The sequence below is a fragment of the Orbicella franksi genome, chromosome 2 (genome assembly GCF_964199315.1).
Source record: "Orbicella franksi chromosome 2, jaOrbFran1.1, whole genome shotgun sequence".
NCBI lineage: Eukaryota > Metazoa > Cnidaria > Anthozoa > Scleractinia > Merulinidae > Orbicella > Orbicella franksi.
In genome coordinates this window covers 14,816,942-14,840,816 of record NC_138146.1, presented here as the reverse complement: position 1 = coordinate 14,840,816, position 23,875 = coordinate 14,816,942, and the positions used below count along the sequence as shown (strand labels likewise).

Below are 23,875 nucleotides of genomic sequence, written 5' to 3'. Positions count from 1 at the left end.
AAGAAACTATTTAAAAATTGATCGCTTTGTGAAGTACAGAATTCAGAAAGAGACTGGAGCTGGGCATTGAATTTTTCCTTTTTCGGTTTTTTGGCAAATTTGAAAATTTACTGTCTGAAAGGGAAATAAAGAATTTACACTGTTTACCCTATTTGGTCAAGAATAGACATAATTCGATAATTTCACAAGGTGTTTTGACTCAGTGACAAGAAAAAGGTCCGAACACTTATCCCTGGGTCTGTTTTATGACCTCATAAAGAATCATTATTGTTAGAATATGCTTGCATCGAAAGGTGTTGAAAAGAACAAACAAGGACCGTCTGTTCAATGAACGCAGCTCACAGATTTCTGGAGCATATCTGGTTTCATCTGTGGAGTGAATGTGCGTGAAATGTCACACGATTAAGTTCGTGGATGTAGATTTGGTTTGAGTGGTACTTGGTCGATTTCTCAATCCACTGCTCAGTGCTTTAGCGTTTTTCCTATCGGGTTCAGTCGATCGATCAAACACAGGCCCTCCCGCCGTCGAATTGCGTCCATACCAGTTTCTCCCTGTTATTAAAATGAATTTGATTTTCCTAGGAGTCGTATTAACGAGCCTTCAGATTTCGACCGGCTTAGAGGTTCGTCTGGTCAATGGAAAGCACAATTACGAGGGACGAATCGAGGTAAATTACAACGGTACGTGGAAAGCGGTTTGTGATCACGGATGGAACAGGAAGGCGGCCCGAGTGGTTTGTCGCATGCTTGGATATCCTGATGTGCTGCGCTTCACGAAAGGGTGAGTCAGTGTTTTATATTTCCTTCCTAACTTTGGACGCTTGAAAATGAATCACGTAAGTTTCATTGTAAAAACTGTCCATTCTTCACCGAAAGTACGTGCATTCACAAGACGTTTGGCTTTTTTAAAGTATAAAATTCTGTACACACTGAAAGCATACTTCGGATATTATACAATAATTCAAAAGGGAAGAATTAACGACATTAACGCGAAGCAGTAAAAGCAGCTCTAGCGAATGTCGCTGGAATTATGCAATCTTCTTTAAAATCTAAGAGGTAAATCTCCTCTAGCTACTAAGACCTTATGTAATATATTGCGTGATACACATCAGGTTGTTTTAACGCGCGCCTTGCAGTAGTGCGTGACAATTTTTAGGTTTGTAATTGTGTGACTAGACTCAGCTTTGACTGTACTGCGTGACAACACTTCACTGGCCATGCACTCGTGTACTTACAGCGAATGGACTGAGCGGAAAGCGAGCGCCTTCCGGAAACTAAAAGTGGCCGGTTCGCTTGAACATCACGAAGACACTGTTTCTAGTACGTAGTGCCATCGTACGTAGTGCCATCGTTGTGCACAAAGTTTAAGAAGATCGCAGGAGTCTCATGCATTTGCAGATGCGTTTGCAGAAACTTCTGGAAAGTATTGTTTTCCGTAAACAACGGCTCAAAAGCAAATTTGCGCTTAGTCTGAACAGGTTGAGTACCCTTTCCTGAGAATATATGATATTGCCGGCATGCCAATATTTCACGAAGTGAACACGGTTTTCCATAAGCAGAGCCCTTCAGCAACATAGCGCGCATGCTTTAAGCAGATGGAGTACATCTTCCCAAAGGTCGATATTCGTCTATTGTACTAGAAACTTCGCGAAATAAATGCGGTTTTCCGTAAACAGAGCCTTTAAAATTCATTTCTGTTATGCTCTGTAATTATAGGGCCAAATGGCGCCATTAAATGGAAAAAAAAATTGGCAAAAATCGCGTTACTTCTGTTTCCCTCCTAATTTGGTGTACAGGAAGCTGATAGGTTTAGCCAGTTGTCCAGCGATTTTGGAATAAGTCGGTTACATGTGTCCTACAAGACGATTTTGTCAACATCAAGGATTATACAACATAGTGCACATGGTTTAAACTAGAGGAGAACACCTCTTAAAGGTCGATATCCGTGTATGTATTGCAAAATTCGCCAAATATATACAGTTTTCCGTAAAAAGAGCCCTTTACGCAAATAACATAATGGCTCATACACCAGATAGTCTCATGGTGGCTAAGCCAATAGAAACTCTTGAACTGCTTTATGCAATGACCAGTTTTTATCATTGTTCAATAATAAAAGTGGTGGTTATCTTGTTCGTTTTCGAGTTATAAGCACTTGAAACTGATATTAAGGTTTTTTTTGACAGGTTTTACTGTTATATGTAATTATTTCGACTAATTAAGGACGTTCGCGCTAATTGTTTCTGCGCATCCTTACTGCGCATGCAGATTCGCACGTCACGTCATGCATGAGCCCGCGCGCTAAGTAATAAAATGAACAATGATAGGGCAGATGGCCATTAATATAGCTTTGCCTGGATTTAACAATCTTGGACGTTCGGTGATCCCTACTTTTCTTTCCAGAAACAGATTTTATTTACAATTATCTTCACATTGTCCAAAAATGAAGGAAAAATCAATGTCGGAAGTTAAAAAAAAAATCAAGATTTCTGTCCACGGGACATCGAAATCCTACCATCTTGCGGCTGCAAGGCGCGTGAAACTATGGTCGTTAAATGCGAACTTGCTCTTTAAGGAACCTCACCAGTTGTCTAAATTCACTTAATAGGTTCACTTAAACAGTATTTGGCAGAGTATATTTCACTTCAAAGATCTAATTGCAATATTTTTGGGCTTACAGACACTGTGGCCTTATTCGCTAACGAAGCCCGATTTTTTCAGATTTAGGGTGTTCTTCCAGGCATGTTTTCTGCAAAACGAAGTTGGTGACCCCGAATTTTTTTACATTTCTGACATAACTAACTCATCATCTTACAGTGGTAAAAGTCTCAGAAAAAATCAATGTTGGGAAATTTTCGCGCGAACGTCCTTAAGAGAAATTTACGGAGACTAAGAGCCTGAAAGAAGAGTTTTCTTGTTAGCTGATATCTGATTTTACTTTTGTCAAGGCAACATGCTTTCGGTTATGGGAATGGAAGATTCTGGGTTGATGACGTCAAATGCACTGGAGACGAGGAGTCCATTGACAAATGCTCCCACAGGCCCTGGGGCCGACACAACTGTCTCAGGTACAATCAAGCTGGAGTTATCTGCAGAATGCACAGGAGTGACGTGATTGTTGAGCCCAAGCCTTCCAAAGCCAGCGGTGAGGTATGACTTTGTGTACTCTACCCATGGAGTATCTTGATAACAACCCCTTGTTATCTCCCCTTCTTAACACCTTCCTTTATTGCTGGGCTAGGTTGTTCAAAGCCCCCAGGGTAAGCGAGCATTTTCATTTGAGTTTTGTAACTTTGCGGTGAGCTTTTCTGTTTATATTGTTTGGCCCTCCGTTTTGAGTTTGAATAATCTAAAACTACACAAAACATAAGCAGTGAAAAATATTTTTATGCAAAAAAATATTGCACTTCGGTTGACTTCTAATCCCGGGTTAGCGTTAACCGGCTTCCGAGCAACCCGGCCCACTGGTATTTTAAATGAATGCTTCCGTTTTTGTGCGTAAAAAGTAAATGCAAACGTACAGGAAAGTACCATAATTTTAGAATCGACACCCTTTTGATTTCTGAAACTGAATAATCGTGATGAAACTAAAAGTTAAGGTTTCTGGAGTTTAGTTAACGACTCTTAGAGAATGTAACAAGTGAAATTGCTCGTACTGTACACTTCATCTAGCTACGTGGGTGAAATCCAAAACTGCGTTACAACACTAGTTCTTTTTCACCTTTAATTCAGGTTTCAAAAGTCAAGATTCAGTTAATTGGCCCGATTGTCAATGATTACATATCGGAAGGTATCGTCCAAGTGGAACACGAAGGAAAGTGGGGTCATATTTGTACTTCTGAATGGACACGCGCTAACTCGCACGTGCTGTGCGGTCAACTTGGATTCCCGGCCTCCGCTGAGTTTGATGCTGTGACCATTCAGGATGTGGAGCCCGTCTATTGGTTGGACCAAGTCACGTGTAAAGGATGGGAGTCTTCGATTGTGTCATGTGACCATGCGGGGTGGGGCCCTCATCAGTGTGAGGATGGTGGAGTTTTGAGAATCAAATGCTTTAGACGAAAAATAACAAAGGTGAGAACGTATACCTTGGTATGTAAATTTACCGAAGATTTCTAAACAGTTTTATTTGAATAGACAAATATGTCTTTTTTTTCCTTCTCTTATTTAGGAAAACAAGTCATTCACGCATTGGAAGCTATGCTTCATGTGAATTTTGAAACGATTATTCTCAACTCTTAACTGCCTCACAATGTATTGGTCATGTAAATCCTAGTAATTTCAAGGAGACAAACAAGTGAAAAACAAACGTTTAAGTTTGTATTTATTCTCCAGCCCTTGAACGTGCGACTACGAAGTGGAGCGTTGGTTTCCGAAGGACGTGTAGAGGTGCAGTATCACAACTTCTGGGGCTCCATATGCGATGACCATTGGACATTGAGGGAAGCTAACGTAGTCTGCAGGTCACTGGGTTACGGGTCAGCGGCGATGGCAGCAAAGAATGCGTACTATGGAAGAGGGAATGGACGGGTAAGTAGTAGAGCGAGTAGAGCTTATAGTGTATTGAGTTGACAAGCGAATCCTTAACTGTTTGCTTCACTCTCTAGTTCTTGCTTCACTTACAAATTATATACGTACTTGCGTGGCCCAAGTTAGTTTGTAGAGAAGCTAAACTAAGCTTTTTTCATATTTGGCACAATCGCAGATTTGTTGGCTGATCTTTCAACTAGCAGAACAAGTTAGTGTTCCTGAAGATCGGGACCAACTTCTTTCATTATAGCCCTTACCGTAATCGAATTGGCCATATTCGTATTCCCGGTGTTGGCCTGGAACTAGCTTGGAACTGAGGCTAATGTGAGGAGTCTTTTCAAATGCAAATGACATTTATCTCTTTTTATTGATATTTCCCCACATGAGCCACCATTGCAAGCTAGTGCCAGTCCAACACCGAGAATACCAACAACACCTATTATTGGCCAATGGATAGGCCCCTTAGTTTAGTTATACTTTAGGTGAAGCTGGCTCGTGCGTGTCTAAACAGAACTTCGGGAACAAACGGTCCCTAAAGCTGATTTATTTGAGTCTCCATCGTTTAGTAGTGGTAGAGATGTCAATAGCTTAATCATCATTCTCTCCGCCGTAGGTTCTTCTTGATGAAGTTGTCTGCAGGGGATCAGAGAGGAATATCTGGCAGTGCAAGCACCGGGCCTGGCGCATCTCAGATTGTGATCATCATGAAGACGCGAGTGTCAAATGTCACGTACCACCACTTCAGGGGCATGAGGTATACAACAGTGACAAGGTTAATAAAGGCACCAGTTTGTTGCATCTAGGAATACTTCATGTTTCAAGGAAACAATTCTGATGAAAACTGCGGAATTGATGAATTATGTAAGACGGGTTTTTCCAAAGAATATACGTTGCCCCCTTTTTGAACTTCTGCTGACAAAAGTACATTTGTAAGCAGAGTATTAAGTATTTTTTTAATTATTTAACTACGGTAGGTTCGCATTCGGGGTGGCGCAAATCCTTTCGAGGGACGGGTTGAAGTCTTCCATGATGGCAAATGGGGAACTGTTTGTGGTGATGAATGGGGCATAGAGGAAGCCATGACAGTTTGTCGACAGCTGAATCTCGGCTATGCCAGTGATGCTGTTACCCAGAGTAACTTCAGCGAAACGGACCTTGAAGTAATCATGTCTGGGGTTAAATGTAGAGTGGACGAGATCTCTATTTACAACTGTGAGCATGATGAGTGGGAGAATGCCACGTGCAGCAGCAAGAAGAAATCAGCAGGCGTTATTTGTGTTAATGGTGAGATGAGTCCATTTTTTTTACACAGGTCTGAAAACGTTTGCCATTAAATGATGTAGAAGTTCTGCAAACACTCGTGGAGATTTGGCAGAACTCGAAAAAGCTGTGGAAATACTCGCCTGTCGGCTCGTGTTCCCACAACATTTCTCGTTCTCCCAAACTTTCACTCGTGTTTCTATTTAACAATTAGATTATGAGCTCGAGATTCCTATGAGGTGATAGTTGATGAGGCCTGCGGCCTTATCAACTATCGCCTCATAGAAATCGAGAGCGAATAATCTAATTGTTTTAGTGGAATTCTAACTGAATTTCATGTTCTCGTTCCGTTCTACTTCATACAACATGCGTGGAAACTATATACTGGAAATGCCCAAACCTAAAACTACAACTTTTGGTCTCCACTCCTTTACTTATCTGGCAACAAAAGAAGGGAATTTTTTGCCCAATTTTATAAGGTTATGTAACTTCTCAGACTTCAAAAAGCACATCAGTAAAACCAATTCATGAAACATGTAAATGATAATTTTATAATTAGTTAATATAAGTCAATTGTAATATAAGTCAATATTTAAATAGCAATTTCTATTTTAATTTTTCATTATCAAATATTTTGTTCTTGGAAATATTAGCTTGTCAAGCTACTCTGAAATTCGAGCTTAAATAAAGTTTATGTATGTATGTATGTATGTATGTATGTATGTATAAACGCAAATAACGGTTTCTAATTATTTTTCTACGCATTATTGAACTTTACCCTTTAACAAAATCGGACGCATTGAATTGTCCTTGGTAAATTTGCAGTTGTTTACGCGCGCACACCCGTTTTTTCAATAATTTCAAGTCAAGAAACCGCTGATGTCCTTCTTTTAGTCTTCTCAGGAATTTAATTATCCATTTACGTCTAAACGTTCTTCCAAAACTTCGGAAAAACGATAAAAACGCCGCATTTTGTGGACGACTGACAGACACTGCACTCTAATGACTGAAAGTATACGAGTAGCTCAGCCAATCAGATCGCAGCATTTGCATCAGTATACTAGTAGAATTCTACTAATAAGCAATTAGATTATGAGCTCGAGATTTCTATCGCGTGATAGTTGACCAGGGTGCAGCTCGAGTCAACTATCACGCATAGAAATCGAGAGCGAATAATCTAATTGTTTTAGTACAAATTTATACTAGTCGTTCAAAACCTGACCTAAATCATCTTCACAGACACTTCGAAATTGCCAAAAAGCGGCCGTCATTTTGTTAACAAGCGCACACTGCTACGCTTCTCACTATCTATTACAGAATAGATAGTGAGTGAGAGCGATATTCGTGATAGAACACCGGTAGATTTATATTAAAACTCGGTAGAAACATGGTACATGTTTTCTATTTCTTACATAATAATAATTTATATATATAAGTTACGCCAGCAGCAAATTTTGACGCAGTTTAAGTCGTGAACCTTCGTGACCACTCGTCGTAGTTCGCAGTGACTCGAAATTATTCGTTTAACTGTCGCCTGTGGAAATACCTACTTGTGTTCGAACGGCCACATTTCAAAAGGTAATTTTTCCGTAGCTAGCTTTCAGCGTTGAAATTCATTTTTCCTTCCTCAGCTTTGCCGGATCTTGTTCTCGATACTGATCTTCTCAGAGGCCACATGGAAATGAATATGCTTCCTTTATATAGCTTGAGGTGCGCTATGGAAGAAAATTGTCTCTCTAAAAGTGCGGCAGGTCAGCTAAGGTAAATATGTGTGTGTTTTGTGTTTTGAGCCCTTGCACTCGGGTGAATATCAGGGCTTGCTCATGCAAATACTGTATTCGTAAGATATCAGGATGCCTACCTCATGTTTGTCATTAACTATGAATTTTACGTTTTTCCATCACCCTTGTTTTTCTGGCCGTAATATGAATAATGCTAAAGAACCCCAATATAATGAACCCCTGCCCCTCCCATTTACAATTTACAATTTAACAAATTGGTGTCAGTTTTTCATGCGTCTGTCCTGTTATTGACAATGAATTTCGTCATAACATTGTCAAAGTAGTCTGCGGATCGACTCGGCTATCGCCTCGTGGATCCACAGCTACTTTGACAATGTTATGACGAATTTCATGATCAATGACAGGACAGACGCAGAAAACTGACGTTAATTTGTTTTTTACGATAACAAATTGTCAAAAAATGTCCGCTCTCGCTCGTTTGACGCATCGCGTAAATTATAAATTCATGTGTCTGTCCGCTTATTGACAATGAAGATTAGCCAATGAGCGCGCGAGAATTTCTTTAGTTATCGTAAAAAGGGCATTTTCAAGTTGCCTTTTGCCTCTGTGTCAAAACGAGTCTTCGTGCGAAACCATTTGTAGGAAATTCTTTCCCCCTACAGGTTCATTTTCATGCAAATCAAACTCATTTCCATGTGAACGGTTTTGCGCGAGGCCTCGTTTTGAAACAGAGGCACAAGGTAACTCGGAAATGGCCAATTACGTAAACAAATTATTTCGTCCCGGCCAGGTTACTAAGGGTAGGAATGTATGTTACAGAACCCAGTATTGGGAACCTTGGCCTGTTACGACGATTTCCAAGTCCTTTGTCACCTCGTTATATCGGAGCTTCACTTTATCTCCTTATTTCGGTTCCAGATATTCAGACGCGACCCTAAGGCGACTGCTTAGATTCAGCGTGAAAGTTGAAAACAGAGGACTGGATCACTTTAGACCAAAAGCTGACAAGTCAACTTGGCAATGGCACAAATGCCATCAGCACTACCATTCTATGGAGACTTTCTCCTCATATGATCTCATTCGTAAGTACAATAGTAAAGTGTCGAACGGACAGGTGAACAGAAACAAGGAGAGTGCAATTGACGGAGTGACTATTGAGAGTAACTGAATGACTAAATAACTGAATCTGGTACAGGAGTATGAATGACTGAGGGCTGACTGACTAACTGACTGACTGACTGAATGACTGACTGGCTGACCGACCAACTGACTGATTGACTGACTGAATTTGCAAAGCTAACAAACTGACTGACTGTCTGACCGACAGTCCTTTAGTAAACTGACTAAATGATCAAGTGATGATTAACTAATCAACTGAGAGGCTGACAGAGCTAATATACAGACAGATAGATGGACAAGCGGAATTGAAGATAAATGAACTTTTCTCTCGCGGGCTAATTCTACGTGCTATTTAAGGCAAACAAAGACACGGTACCGTAGAGCAGATCGGAAACAGATTGAATACTCTGAAGATCCCTATCTGGTAGTTTTGGAAATAGCTGATAATTCTCCCTGGCCTACATGACCTTTTCTCTTTTGTACAATTTTTTTTTAAAGCGAAGACTTTACGCGTAGCGGCTTGAGCTTTAGTGATAATGGGACCACCAAGCATGGCTCACGATTAAAAGAAATCACTGATTGGTACTTAAACTGTGCGATATGATTTGAAGGGTTACCACCCGGATTACCATATCTCTAAGGAACGTTGGAAAATATTCCAAAACACTACTTTGTTTTGAAGGAGCGGTGGTTGTTGTGCTGTTTGTTCTTAAACAGGACGCTTTTCTTTCTCATAGCCTTTCTTCACCTAAAGCGGGTCAGGTGTGTTCAGCAGCGGGGAACTGTTGAGGAAACCTATTAAACTGACGCTAGGATGCATTACGGGATTGAGTGGCATCCCATTCAGGGGGATAAGCAATGCACTTTGTCACTTTATCCTGCAGCTTGCATTACATATCAGCTGTGATGAACTTTGAGAATAAATACACCTTACGTTTTCACTTTGTAGGTCGGGACACTGGGGTTAAGGTTGCCGACGGACACAAGGCCAGCTTTTGTTTGGAGGACACCAAGTGCGACCCTGGGTTTGAGCAAGTATGGAACTGTACGGACCGGGGTGATCAAGGGATATCTCCCGGGTGTTACGACATTTATTACTACAATATCGACTGTCAGTGGGTGGATGTTAGTGACTTCGTGCACGGTGGTTTTTACCTCCAAGTCCACCTGAACCCTGGCAACCAAGTGGCCGAGTCAGATTTCAAGAACAACGTTGCCAAATGCTCCGTGTATGATTATGGCAATTACCTTATTTGCAACAAGTGTTGGATTGGTAAGTCTGACCTCAATAAACTACCTCCTTGTGAGTAATCTTTAGTTTAGGAAAGCCTGCGTTACAGACAGTCTACAGGCGCGACGCCGGTATAGACTAATCACGTGACACATGCGGCTGCACTGCAGGCTCGTCTACATGTAGGTGTTCCCCTGATATTCCTTCCTAAGCCTGCAAGAAGTTTCTATCAAGCGCCTCTCCCTGTGTGCATCACTCACTTTCGCTCACAGAGAAATATTTAACAAGTATAAACAGCTTGTCGTGACGAGTTACAAGGAGCCAGATAGGAATGGATTGTTTGACCACTACACCAAGAATATCTTAAAAGAACTGCCGCAAGAAGATCATTTTGATTCATGATCAGACGAAAGGAGCTCGAACATTGAAACTTAAATAGAGAACATGGAAAGGATAATTATGAAGTAAACCGACGTTAACGTTGATTAAAGAAATATATAGCAGGGTATTAAATTTCACAAGGTTAATTTTCGCTAAAACCCTTTTTTTTAAATCGCGAAAATCGCGAAAATTAAGTCTAGCGAAAAAAGGAACAAAAAGATAGTTGGCAATCTCGGATCTAGTTTATTCTCTAAAATTAAATTACTTCTTTGTTTTTCTGTTTTAAGTGAACAAATTTAAAGTATGTTTACACCTTGCATCCCAATAGTTGTATAATAACATATATAACACCTCAGACTCTCTTTCTTGCAGACGACTGCGAAAGCGGGCTCGGCACTCATGGCGGCAATTCTGGGGGCAGCTGCTGCGTATTTCCGTTCAAGTTCAATGGTAAACTCTATCACGGCTGTACAATGGATGGATACAGGAAAAAATGGTGCGCCACCACCTATGATTTCAGAAAAAACCGAAAGTGGGGACTGTGTTTCGATTAACGGAATATTATTCAGGCCAGAATTTTTTTCCTCCAGGGTGTTTCTCTCTTTTCTTTTGCTCAGTTTTGAGTATTACAAAGGGAGTGGAACTTTAGGTAAACTTCATCACAAAGAATGGCGATCTCATATTCTGTGGGGTTTCGGTAACCTTGGAAATGGCTAGTTGAGGCCTTGTCCACTTGGGTATTTTCTCTTGTATAGGAATCAGGCATTGTTCAGTTTACATATTTTATAACCGCACTAAAAACTGTGTCCTTGTAATGTCGTTATAGACGTAAGACATCCGAGCTAGGATGCATCGAATAGCAGAGTATCATTAACATTCGTTCTTTTTACGGTCAACCGACGTGAACTTTGGTAAACCACTCCCCCAGGGGAGACTGGGTCCCCCGGTTGACTCCATATTACCACCTCCAATGGTCGTGTTCTGAACTCGCCAGCGCATCTAGAAACCGGGCGGTACCTGGGTACAAAGTCTGACTGTACCACTGTATCACAGTTATCCGTTTATTTAAGTCCCTGTTTCGAACCTCAAAATGTCTGTCCAATTCATTTGAAACTTGAACTTTACAGGGAAAATAAGAATAAACAAAATTTAACATTGTGCTTTAAAAAAATAAAAGTATTTATTTTATTTTAATGTTTGAGCATATTTCGTTCTCTTTGACAATCTGCCCTCAACTACATGAATAATTTCGTGTTATACATATATCTATTTGCTTTTATTATAGCTTTTTTTGAGTTCTTGTAAATAAAAGTTAAGTAAAAGTTGTTTATAGTGATACTAGTGCTGGGTGGCTGTGATTGTTCAGTTGAGGGGTGAGGTCTCTTCTGGATGGCTGACGTCGTGACGGCCCGGGCGCTAATCTTTAGATCTCAAGGTAGAATTTTAAGGCTAACTGCTCGATGGGGCTGCTGGCCTAGCATGTTCAGGTTGTCGAAAAGTCAGTCACCCAATCTTGTCCCCAGAAGCGCCGATTCATCTGGCCAGCACTCAAAATCACGACCTCTTGCCACGCTCGACTTCTTTCCTCATATCCAAAACAGAGTCCTTAGGTTTCTTGGTCAGCGGGAAGTCGCTGCTGACCACTCGCTGATCAAGGACCCTGAGGACCGCTCCGGACAGAGTTTGTGGTCTCTTCAGGTATGGCATATGGGGTTGACTAGAGGAGGCACAAAGCTAGATACAAATTGATTGAGAAATTTGGTCATTTTTGCAATTTTTTAGAACTTTGGGTATCATTTTGAAGGACATAAAGCCTCAAAATATCTGGGTGGAAATGCAATATTGAGACATACATGTGATTGTAAAATTTTGCATTTTTAAACCCGCGTCACTTCTTGCTAATGTTGTAAACACAGATCCATACTTTTGATATTCAGATATAATAGTTGTTGAAAACAAATGTCACAAACAAAGATATTGCTTCTTAATGCCAGTTCAAAATCCCATACAAGCGAACACACCAGCATTTTGTTAATTTGGCGAACTGCCTAAATGTAATAGATTCTAATTTAAATGGAACAAGGTAGCTTGTAGAGTTAGGCTTTTCGTGATAACTTGTAGAGCAGGTGATTTAGTTGGAAAGTAGACGATACACGAGCGCGATCGTGCGCGAAAAAGAAGCAATGAAAAGCATAGTAGCGCGCCTCGCTGTAGACTACGAGTAGTCCCTCTTTCGCTTAGTCCGTCGTGTGTGACGCGAAAGAAAACCGCGAAAAAAAAAATGGCCGCGCGAAATACTGGGGGCGAGGAGCACGCGAAAGGGAAGCTCCTCGTCCCAAGGCTTTCGCGCGGCCATTTTTTGGTGGTCATTTTTTTCTCGCAGTTTTCTTTCGCGTTACGCGCGACGGACTAAGCGAAAGAGGGACTACTTGTAGTCTATTGTAGCCTCGCTGTCGCTCTCCGCGCCTGTGTTCGTGCTTCGCGCTCAACCTGTCTGTAGGCTATTGCGTGACAATCAGTCGACGTGATAAAAGATTCCTTTATGACCAAATCATCATAGGACATGATTATTTTTACCACATCAAAAATAACGCCATCTTGTCACATTAGCATTTCTCGCCCTTAATAACATTCCACCACTTTAGTACACCGCCTTAACACCTCGTTAGCTTTTACAGCAGCAAAGATTTGTACGCAAAGCTCTACAGAGGGCATTTGTTTTGTCTGGAATCTCTCTTTCATAGTTTAATATGTAGATAAGATAACTTTGACCTGTGGGAAACGATGGAAATAATACTTCAGGTTAAGATAGATATCAATGGACTACATTGATTCCACCAAACAGAAGACCTCTGTTCTCACACTATTATTATCATCGCGCGCATTCAAGACGCGGGTTAAAAAACAATCTTATTGTACCTTCAAACTGCCGCTTAGAAGGTCTCCAGACGACACGAACGACAAGGTGCTAAGGGAGTGGAATTCTGGCATTTCAATACGACAGAAATCGACTCAAGATGTCGTGTTTTCTGCTTGCTGCATTCCTGTTGAGCGCAAGACTTGTAAGTGGCTCTGAGGTGCGACTAGTGGGAGGAAAGCACTCATATGAAGGCAGAGTCGAGGTGAAATACGACGAGGAATGGAAAGCGGTTTGTGATCATGGATGGAATATGAAAGCCGCTGATGTGGTTTGTCGTATGCTTGGATTTCCAGACGCGTTGCGCTTTACCAAAGGGTAAGTGGGTGTCTTTAGGCCATTAGAGATCATCATCGGCTTGCTAGGTAAGCTTTATTATTTTCCAGTGTGTGACGTTCACGCAAGGTATCTCACGCTAGGGAAAGAAAATTAATCAAATGTTATTCGACCATCTAACTTTTATGAAATCACCTCCAAGGAAAAAAGGATTAATGAAGTCTGAAACCACTGATAGTGATAACTGAGATATTGCTTACGGAATCACGCTAATTTGCTCTTAAATGACAAGATATGAGAAAATTTGAAAATGGGATGCCTTGAATAGAATTAGTGATTATATTAGAATTAACATTACATTAACGAGGGCTGCATGCAGAATTTCATATCCACGAGCGCGATCGATCGGCAGCATTCACCATGAACCATTCACTCATGAACAGCTACGTCATAATTCTTCAATAAATGACATTTTGTTCCACAGAAGCCAGATGTATTTCAATTCAGTCTACAGAATTTCTAAATGTTTATTTGAGTGTTTTTATTAAAATAACGTCGCATTTATCATGTTTAAAGACACACTGCCTTTGGTCGTGGTGATGGACACTTTTGGTTAGATGACGTCAATTGCGGTGGACGAGAATACGACATTGAACGATGTTCTCATAGAGACTGGGGACGACACAACTGTCGCTCAACCAATCAAGCTGGTGTTATATGTAAGCTTCATCGAAGTGATGTGCTGTTTGGACCGGAGCCATCACCAGCCAGCGGTGAGGTGAGTCGAAGGAAAAGGAAGAAATGGCTCTCAAAGGCTTTAGGCTGTTTTGGCCAGCCTAAAGCCTTGTGGACAAAGAACTATCAGTTTTTTAACCTTTTTTGCAGACATATTGGAAAAATTTCTTAATCACTGTGCAGTAAGAATTAGACGAGAAATGAAAACGGAGATAATTTGCAAAACACGAATAAAAGGGGAATGGGATGGGGAGATAGAGATGTTTATTTCTGCTTGAACCCTCTTCCTTCTCTCTCTGCCTCGCCCTATTCCCATCCTCTTGTAAATTGAATAGTAAAAAGTCAACCAGTTTTAGATCTCATTTGCATAAGCCGCAACAACAGTTAACGCTACATAAACTGCTGCATATATTGCTTGATAAATTCTGGTTCAACTTAGGTTCTAAGCGTGAAATTAAAGTTACAAGGCCCGGTTGTCGATGACTACATATCTGAAGGCATCGTTCAAGTGGAACATGACGGAAAGTGGGGTTACATTTGTCCTTCAAACTGGAAACATGTGAACTCCTACGTGTTTTGTGGTGAGCTTGGATTCCCGAATTCCACGGAACTAGAGTCTTACAAAGAGACTATTCAGGATGTGGAGCCCGTCTATTGGCTGGACCATGTGACGTGTAAAGGATGGGAGTCATCGATCGTGTCATGTGACCATGCGGGATGGGTTCGTCACCAGTGTGAAGGAGGAGGAGCACTGAAGATCAAATGCGCGCGCAAAAATATTACAAACGTAAGTCTTCTGAAGCTGGACGTCAATTCCAAGTTTCTTTGCCTCTATTTTAATATGAAGCTCGTTTATACCTTTTATATTTAAACGATTTTCGTTTGCATCGAAATAAATATATGAGAAGAACTGTTTTTGATTTGGAAGTTGTGCATCTTGGAAATGAAAAGTAAAAGAAATCAATCTGGTGTTTAAAATTCAATTTTGTTTCCCCACACGATACGATTGTCTAGATCCTCCCGAAATATTTCATGATCTTGCATCCGCGTTTGTCACGTGACTTGTGACGCCACTTTGTGTGGTACAGTTTCAGAGACCATGACCAGTTCGAAGTTGTTGTTTATTTCAACTTAACTTAACTTCAACTTTCAACTTAACTTTTATATTTTAGACTCCAGAGGTGCGACTTCGTAGCGGGACCTTGGTGTCCGAAGGAAGAGTAGAAGTAAGGCTCCGTGACAGCTGGGGAACGATATGTGACGACCACTGGACCTTGAGAGAAGCTAACGTGGTCTGCAGGTCCTTAGGTTATGGGTCAGCGGCAATAGCAGCAAAGAATGCGTTCTTCGGAAGAGGAATTGGACAGGTAAAACGATCTCCAGTGGAAAAGTGTTTTATTTTTACCACAAAAGAAAGTGTTTGAATTTTACACTGTATTTGGTCTGGAATAGGCTGAAAAAAAATTAACATCAAGGTTGGAAAAGAGTTAGTGGTACTGCCTTGCCTTTATTATAAAAAAAAAAGTCGTTTAGTAAAGTATAGTATTCATTATGCTGTTTGAATCCCTGAGCGTGGAACAAAAGTTTCATATATCTTATTAACTGAACTATACAATAAATAAGATGGAAACAGCTTGAGAGAAAAACATCCAATCAAAACTGTCGGAAAAAGCTTTACTTTTCAGTTCTACGGTATTGTGCCAGAGGAAGGGCAGAAGAATTAAAATTTCAACCAAATGGCAACTAAAATTATGTTTGCCGCTCGAACATTTAAGTGGTCTAGCCTTTTATCCACTATTCAGGTCATACTACATGACGTCCGCTGTCAAGGAGTTGAGAGGAACATCAGTCAGTGTAAACACCGGGGATGGCGCAGATCAGAGTGTAATCATTACGAGGACGTTGGCGTCAAATGTCATGCACCAAAGCTCCAAGGCCATCCGGTAATAACCACTGCACGTATAGATCTCGCAACGTTTTCAACAATACGGAATTATTGTAAAAAAATTCGATGTCACGTGACGACGGCTACCATGTTCCTCCCCATGCCCGCCCTCGCCAAGAAAATGACATAAGATCAAACGCATGTATGAGCATAATCTGCCGTACTAAATTTTTGAAGTTTCTCTTTTCGCCTGTTACTTATGTAGGAGGAGTTATCGTAAAGGCTTAACTACCAATGTCGCGCGCAAAAAAATGATTGCGGGAAAAGAGGATTTTGTCTTAAAAGGGGATATACACCCGCAATCACCCTCACTTTAGACTACGAGTAGTCCTTCTTTCGCTTAGTCTGTCGTGCGTGACTGAAAGAAAACCGCGAGACAAAAATGGCGGCGCGAAATCCTGGAGGCGAGGAGCGCGTGAAAGGAGGAAGGCCTCCTTTCGCGCACTCCTCGCCGCCAGGATTTCGCGCGGTCATTTTTTCCTCGCGGTTTTCTTTCGCGTCACGCACGACGGACTAAGTAAAAGAGGGACTACTCGTAGTCTACCCTCACTTCCACATGCCGCACAGTGTTAGGAAAGAAGTCAAGGCTCCCAACCAAAGAATTAACCAATAAGGCCTAATTTACAAGCTTTCTTTGTTGTCTCCCAGATTCGGCTTAGGGGTGGTCTGAACTCTTACGAGGGCCGTGTTGAAGTGTTTCACGGTGGCAGATGGGGGACTATTTGCGCTGATAACTGGCGAATAGAAGAAGCGATGGTGGTATGTCGACAGTTGAATCTCGGATATGGGAGCCATGCTGTTACGCAGAACTATTTCGGTGCCACAAATCTCAGAGTCATCATGTCTGGCGTGATTTGTCGAGTGGACGAGATCTCCATTTACAACTGTCAACAGGATCCATTGGAAAACGCAACGTGTAGTAAAAGCAATAAATTAGCAGGAGTCATTTGCACGGACGGTAAGGTCGAATAATCAACGTAATGAATTATAAACTACTGATAAGGCTATTTTTATCATAATAAAAATAGCAGTTATTTGTTTAGGTTCTGTGAGGCTTTTCCCTTTTCAGATGTATTTTATTAGGGTAGATTTTAAAGAGGAATGGCAGTCCTACCTCGAGGTATTTTTTTTCGCGAATTTTCTTTGATTCTAAAGAAACTGCTCGAAAATATAAATTAGCCAAAAAACGAACAAGAGACATGATTGGAGGAGATTGAAAACGGAGTTCAGGACGATGATCTTAGCCAAGATCAGTTATACACATACTCTAGCCCTTCTCAACAGTTAGCCTACCCGTCGATAGGGTTAAGTTATAGATGAGTAAGGGAGGGGATGGAAAGATGAATTCGTTTTTCCTAAACGGGGAGCCCTTAGTATCCTTATGTAGCTGTAATTATAGGGCTTCTACATCTATGATAATGGTATTTACACTAAAGGGTTACATTCTGCACCATTGTGCGGACTGACGTTTTCCAAGTTTTGTTGTTTTGATTTCCACTGAGATCGCCGCTTAAAAAACTAGAAGAAATCTGGGGCGAGTCTAGTCATGCATGCAGTGGCTTGTGGGACCGTTACTGGGGACAAAACCAAAGATGAGAGGTCATATCGTCCCCAGTAACGATTCCATAAGGGACTGCGAGATGAGACTCGATCGCTCAAGATTTCGTCTCACTTATAAAGCTGAGAAAGCAATGAAAGCTGACTTAAAATACATAGCCTTTCCATTTACGATTTTCCTATTAATAACAGCATTTTTATACTAAGCAAAACTTCCCACTGTATCGGTGCATTCGCTGGCGTATTGCTTTCGCAATTCAATTCATAACTGACTTAAATTTATGCAAAAGATTCAGAGAGCGACGTGAGCACGTTGCTCCAGGTTCATTTACAATTTCACTTGGATTTTCACACTGACTTTCATTACAAGCGCAGAAACGTCGACTGTATATCCAATATGACACAGTTTGACTTGCCCTGAGTCATAAGATTAATTAAGGCGAGCTTAATGTTGGCAACGGTAGAAGTCTCATTTGACCGAAAGAGGTTTGGATAAGGACTGGATTTAGATCTAGGTATGACCTTGAATTTTGACAAACAAAGCTTTCTGGTTGTTCGCGGCTGAAACGAGTTCATTTAAGGGAGATAAAATTCAAAACATTGAAAACTTTGTAGCAGCGCTGAAGCTTCGGTCGAAATTTGTTAAGATAAAAGAAGTACACATTCATCTTCGATTTTCGCAAAAACAATCCAAGGCTTATACAAGGTTTAGGACATGGGATAGGAGTGGGAGGGGGAGGGGGAGGGGAGGGAGAGGGGGAGGGGGAGGGGGAGGGGGAGGGGAGGAAGAGGGGGAGGGGGAGGGGGAGGGGGAGGGGAGGGAGAGGGCATTAGGTAACATCCAGAGGTTGAGAGCTGAGCTACATAACACGGAATTTTGAATTGATTTCAAATTTTGTTTTCGTTATCAGAATTACCAGATCTCGTAATTGACACTGATGAACTACAGAGGGAAATGGAATTGAAGTTCCTTCGTTTGCGTTCCCTGCAATGTGCATTGGAGGAAAACTGCCTCTCAATAAGCGAGGATGACGTCTCTAGGTATCTAAGCCTCTTCTTACTTTATCTTAACTGAACTGTAGTAAATAATATTTCGATAAAAGATAAAAAGGATAAAAGATTTTGTGCAAAACGAGTACGGGAAGTAATCCTTGATTATATATAAAAATTTGAGGTGGGCTCTGTTGTTGAGAATTAACTGGATTTAAATGGACTCGCAGCTTCTGTTATCGGTATTTAGCGAGAAGAACCTTGCCTAAAACCAGATTCGCACAAAAGGCAACCAAAACGTGTTACGATTGGATATCAATATCCGCAGGTGAGATCTAAGGTGTTGCTATCGATAAATCAATATCCCGTGTAAATCATCTTACATCGCCGTGTAAGTTCCCAACATTTCCCGCGAAAAAATCGCCTTAGATTCAAGCCCAAACATTCCAAACTGACAACGAAGCACTACAGCGAACGATATAGTGTCTATTATTCGCTGCTATTTTTGCACAGAAAGCCGCAATCACATGATGACCAATAACACACGTATCATATATGTATATATATATATATCATGTATATGTATCATATATATATATATATATATATATATATATATATATATATATATATAAAGTGTTAAATTTGATTTTCGTAAAACAGTGCTCAATACATCAGAGTAGAGCGAAGTATACAATGTGGGAGGAAAAACATCCAAAATCCCCTGATGAGTGGGCAACCACGAAACAGGCTTGTAGGGATGAACTTGTAGTTTATTTGTGTTTTTCCTCCCACATTGTATATATATATATATATATATATATACGTATCATATATATATTGCAAGGTCATTTGTAGTAAATTTTTTACTCAAATATTCATGCACTGCACGAGTATCTCATATGAGTCTGTTCATTCTACTTAAAATAATCAATTGGTTGTCTTTTAATCTATTCACGATCAGTCCGTTGTATTGGTATTGCTGTCATTTTTCTCATGCAGGAATGAAAATAACTACTATGCTCGCCGATACAGTTTACGAAAATTATTGAGGTTTACAACCAAGATCGAAAACCGAGGTTGGGATCACTTCCGACCGAACTCGCCCAGATCAGGCTGGCAATATCATCAGTGTCACAGACATTACCACTCCATGGAAACATTTGCCAGCTATGATCTACTTCGTAAGTATACCGACATATTCTCCTTACTTGTATCTGTACATATCGCACGAAATAAAAGGAGAGAAATTACTGATTAAAAGAGTCACGGATAATGAAACTCCATGGCTACGTACGTATGCTGCAAATTTCTCGCAGCCTAATACTTGATTCTACTACTGCAGTGTAGTTTTTTTACGTAGTTACAACAACAACGCCCACTTTCTCGGTCAGGTGAAAGCAGTTTTTGCCCACTGTCACTGAACAGTAGTAGTAGCCAAGAAAATAAACTTAGACTGTTAAGTATTTTCGCTCTCAAAGAAGATCAGTTAAAAAAAGAAGCAAATCATCTTGTTTGGGTCAGAGATTTAATGGCTACGAGATGAAAACAAAATGGTCGATAGGACCTGCGTACGATGTTTTTTTGCTAAGGGCGACGTGTTGAAATTATTTTGTTCATTTTGCGGAAGTATGGAAAGGGATTACACTCCTGCAACTAAACCTCGTTCAGTTCTCAGGGTCTTTCTTCTTGGATTCCCAGGACCGAGAAGAAGACAGGCCATGGTAACGAGGTTTGGCTCGACTTTGGTGGACCGGCCAAGCGCGAGCTAGCCTGTTCCAGGCTCTCTGTCAGTAGGGACGATCGAATTAGCGTACGGGAGATTAGCGGGGTCTGGGCGAGAAATGGAGAGTGCTTCCCCATTTACAGAGAGCCTGGAACAGGCTAAGCAGGAGCGAGAATTTGAGCTTTCTCTTTGGCTCGTGTTCTCGTTTGAGTTGACAGACTTGACGAACAGTAGCATTTATTGTTTCAGGTAAGGGTAACTATATGAGACGCGCTCAAGGACACAAAGCCAGTTTCTGTTTAGAGGACACGGAGTGTGATCCGGGATTCGAAAAGAGGTGGAATTGTACCAGGGGTGGTGACCAAGGCCTATCTCCCGGATGTTTCGATATCTACAGTTCTAAGATTGACTGTCAGTGGGTGGACTGTACCGGGATTTCCGGCGGCTCCTTCTACCTTCGAGTTCAACTCAATCCCGGCAACCAAGTGGCTGAATCTGATTTCAAGAACAATGTTGCCAAATGTACAGTGTATGATTACCGGAGTTTTATCATTGCTGACAAGTGCTGGATCGGTAAGTGATACGTCCTAATTACAAATTCAAAGCCGAATGGCAAAATGGAATCCATTCGTTAACATCAACGTATGTTTTTTGTACGCTGCTGTCAGTTACAATTACCATGGCAACCAAGTACTGCTGCACGAGGTTCTCCATTGCCCCACTGGACTCCTGCTATGAATATAGTTAACGGCAGTTTCAAAGGTGATCATTGGTCACTGTTTCAACTTCAACAAACCACAGAACATTTTACATCAGTTAGTTTTTAATTATCAGAGTCATCAACATCAAATTTCTCCAATCGACGTACGAGGCCAGGTTTCGTGCGGCTACTTTTTTCTTCTCGCTTATTCGCTGCTAAAGATCGCCGCACATTAGCCGATTTTTTTGTCGCCCGACAAAAAATCTTCACTCGTCGGCTAATGTGCGGTGAATTCAGACAAGTCTGCGACAAGATCGGGGCTTGTCGGGCGATATCTGACAGTGCTAGATCTCAAAACGTCTTGTCGGGCCTTGTCGGCTAGTGTGCGGTGGACCAAGACAATTTGTCGGGGCTCGCGAGCGCCTCAGCTAATTAGGAAATGCCATGAGAGTCACGTCAGTGGAATAGACGCCATCTTGATTTTGGATGACTCGGCCCCAAACCTCAACGTGGCTAGTCGCGACAAAAAATCGGCTAGTGTGCGGCAAGTTGATGGCCCGACAAATTTTAACCCGATTTGACCCCGACAAAAAATCTGCAGTTCTACGACAAAAAATCGGCTAGTGTGCGGCATCCTTTAGCCTGAAATCGGTGGCAGTCGAGCCTATCTCCCTCGAGAGATAGATAACATTTTAGGTTATTCATTTTCAGCTTATCGATTTGAAGGGAATTGAGGGCAGTTTGGGAGAATTAATATTGGTGTTTTTTTCAAACTCTTTTATAATCCAGCACTTTTTCCACAGAGACTTGTGAGAGTGGTGTAGACACCTATGGCGGAAATTCCGCCGGTCAATGCTGCGCACTTCCCTTCCGGTACAATGGTAAGGAATATCATTCCTGCACTACTGACGGACACACAAAGAAATGGTGTTCAACAACCTACAATTACACAAAAGACAAGAAATGGGGATTCTGTTTTAACTAGGTAAGTACAGGTAATTGTAAACATTTTAGCACTAGTTCCAAACTATGCCTGTTCTTGGTGATTTGAAACAAATATGCTTCAAAATGGAGGTTAAGGGTCGTTCGGAGACTGGAAAATCACTTTTTTCCAGCACTTGTTGTAAAGGATATACTCCTTAAAAGGTCGGTCAGTCAGTCCCTCGAAAACAACTCCTTAGCCGAGACTTCTCTAACATTTGCGTCTAAAAGGAACACGAGCTATGTAGGTGGTACATGTCGTATAACGCGCGAGTGATGTCCCTTTGGCGCGCTTCTTCCAAGAGCGTCCACGCGTGTATATACGCCTCTCAAACTCGCGTCTAATATTTACTCTTGAGCGCGATTTCAGCACGGGATATGATCTCTGTGATCTGTAAATACTGAGATAGCTGAGCATGTACTGGAACGAAAGCAAATGAAAAACCATTCAGTTAATCTTTTTTGGAACGCAAAGTCCGGCAAAAAGACCCGATAAACCGCCTTTTACCGATAGAGGTTGTTTTGTTTTCAATTTCAGGAAAGTAGATGGCCACGATGGCATTCCACTCAAAGTCAAGCATCTTTGTACAAAGCTTCTCCAGTTAGATTTTCGCCAGTTTTGTTTTGGTACAAAAAGCAAGTCGATTTTTTAACCTAATACAGGCATATTATAATCTAGTAAGTGTAAAATAACCCGTTTTGCCGTTTCCTTATAACTTTGCTCTTTCTAACCACAAAGGGAACTAAAGCGCCCATATTATTCAATCCCTCCTTGTCGTACTTTATTTCACCTCCTATCTCCCAAGAGTCATGACAACACTTGCGCGTGGGTCTAGGAACATCATTTTAACGTTTCAAATACCCTCTCAACTGTAAATGACGTCTTTATCTTCGAAATTCTGTCTTCACAAAAATAAAATACTCGCGTAAACTACCTCGTCTTCAACGAACGAACGAAGTCTTTAGCTTTTTAAGAAACTGTTGGGCTGCGTCGACGGGTAAGTGAGAGCCTTAGCTGTTTGTTATCAGCTTCAAATATTACCGCCGCGGCCATACTGAGCGATTTTGGGTAGCTGAGGTTTCGAGCGTCGTCTCTTCCTTGGTCCTTGTGGGGAGGCAGCGTGGTCGAGTGGTCAGGGCGCCGGACTTGAAATCCGGAGGTCGCAGGTTTAAGTCCCACTCTGACCACTAAGCTGGAGTTGTTTCTCGGTAGACACTACTTCAACTCCTCGGTCATGCTTGTAAATAGCCAACTGGTTGGTCTGCCTCACGCCGGTTGGGATTTTTAAGCCTATTATGTTTATCTGAAATATTTCTTTTAAGTGACATGCCTGTGAGCTAGCTAGGTGTAGCTAAGCGTATTGTCCACTAGAAACAACAAATTTTGAACATTTTTGAACATTTCTTTTCAAGTCGAGACAAATTAAAAACAATTTAAGTCACAGTACAAGTGATCAGTTATCGTGATAATTTATTTGCCGATTACAGACTACGCAAGTATACACGGATAGGACTCTGACCCAACCCTTAACGGACGGGAATGACGGTCCTAGAAGGGCGGATCCCAAGCGCGTCACATACGGAGGTCATGTAATCCCATATCATCATTCAACTTATAAAATCTATTTTAAATCTTTGTTTGTTGGTATTCGGAACACGACCTAAATGGATTGAATAAATGATAGTTGTATAAGGCGATCTATCGTCTGTTCTTTTTTAATGAAAGGCTTACGATCGTTACCGCGAGATGAACTATGTCTAGCGACTTTTTTTGATATATTGTACAAA

At 41.2% G+C, this 23,875-nt stretch overlaps 1 protein-coding gene across 1 annotated transcript; it reads left to right on the top strand.

Annotated features, from left to right (window-relative positions):
* The first annotated feature begins 301 nt into the window (after window positions 1–301).
* Window positions 302–23,840, top strand: LOC145470879 (scavenger receptor cysteine-rich type 1 protein M130-like). Its single transcript, XM_081454763.1, has 21 exons — window positions 302–781; window positions 2,946–3,147; window positions 3,730–4,071; window positions 4,333–4,527; window positions 5,141–5,281; window positions 5,502–5,811; window positions 7,419–7,548; window positions 8,448–8,611; window positions 9,598–9,921; window positions 10,633–10,803; window positions 13,234–13,495; window positions 14,030–14,231; window positions 14,628–14,975; window positions 15,361–15,555; window positions 15,991–16,131; window positions 16,782–17,091; window positions 18,602–18,731; window positions 19,683–19,864; window positions 20,656–20,979; window positions 21,910–22,091; window positions 22,626–23,840. The coding sequence occupies exons 1-20, from the start codon at window positions 564–566 to the stop codon at window positions 22,089–22,091; spliced, it is 4,473 nt and encodes a 1,490-aa protein (XP_081310889.1). The 5' UTR covers window positions 302–563; the 3' UTR covers window positions 22,626–23,840.
* Window positions 23,841–23,875: the final 35 nt, after the last annotated feature.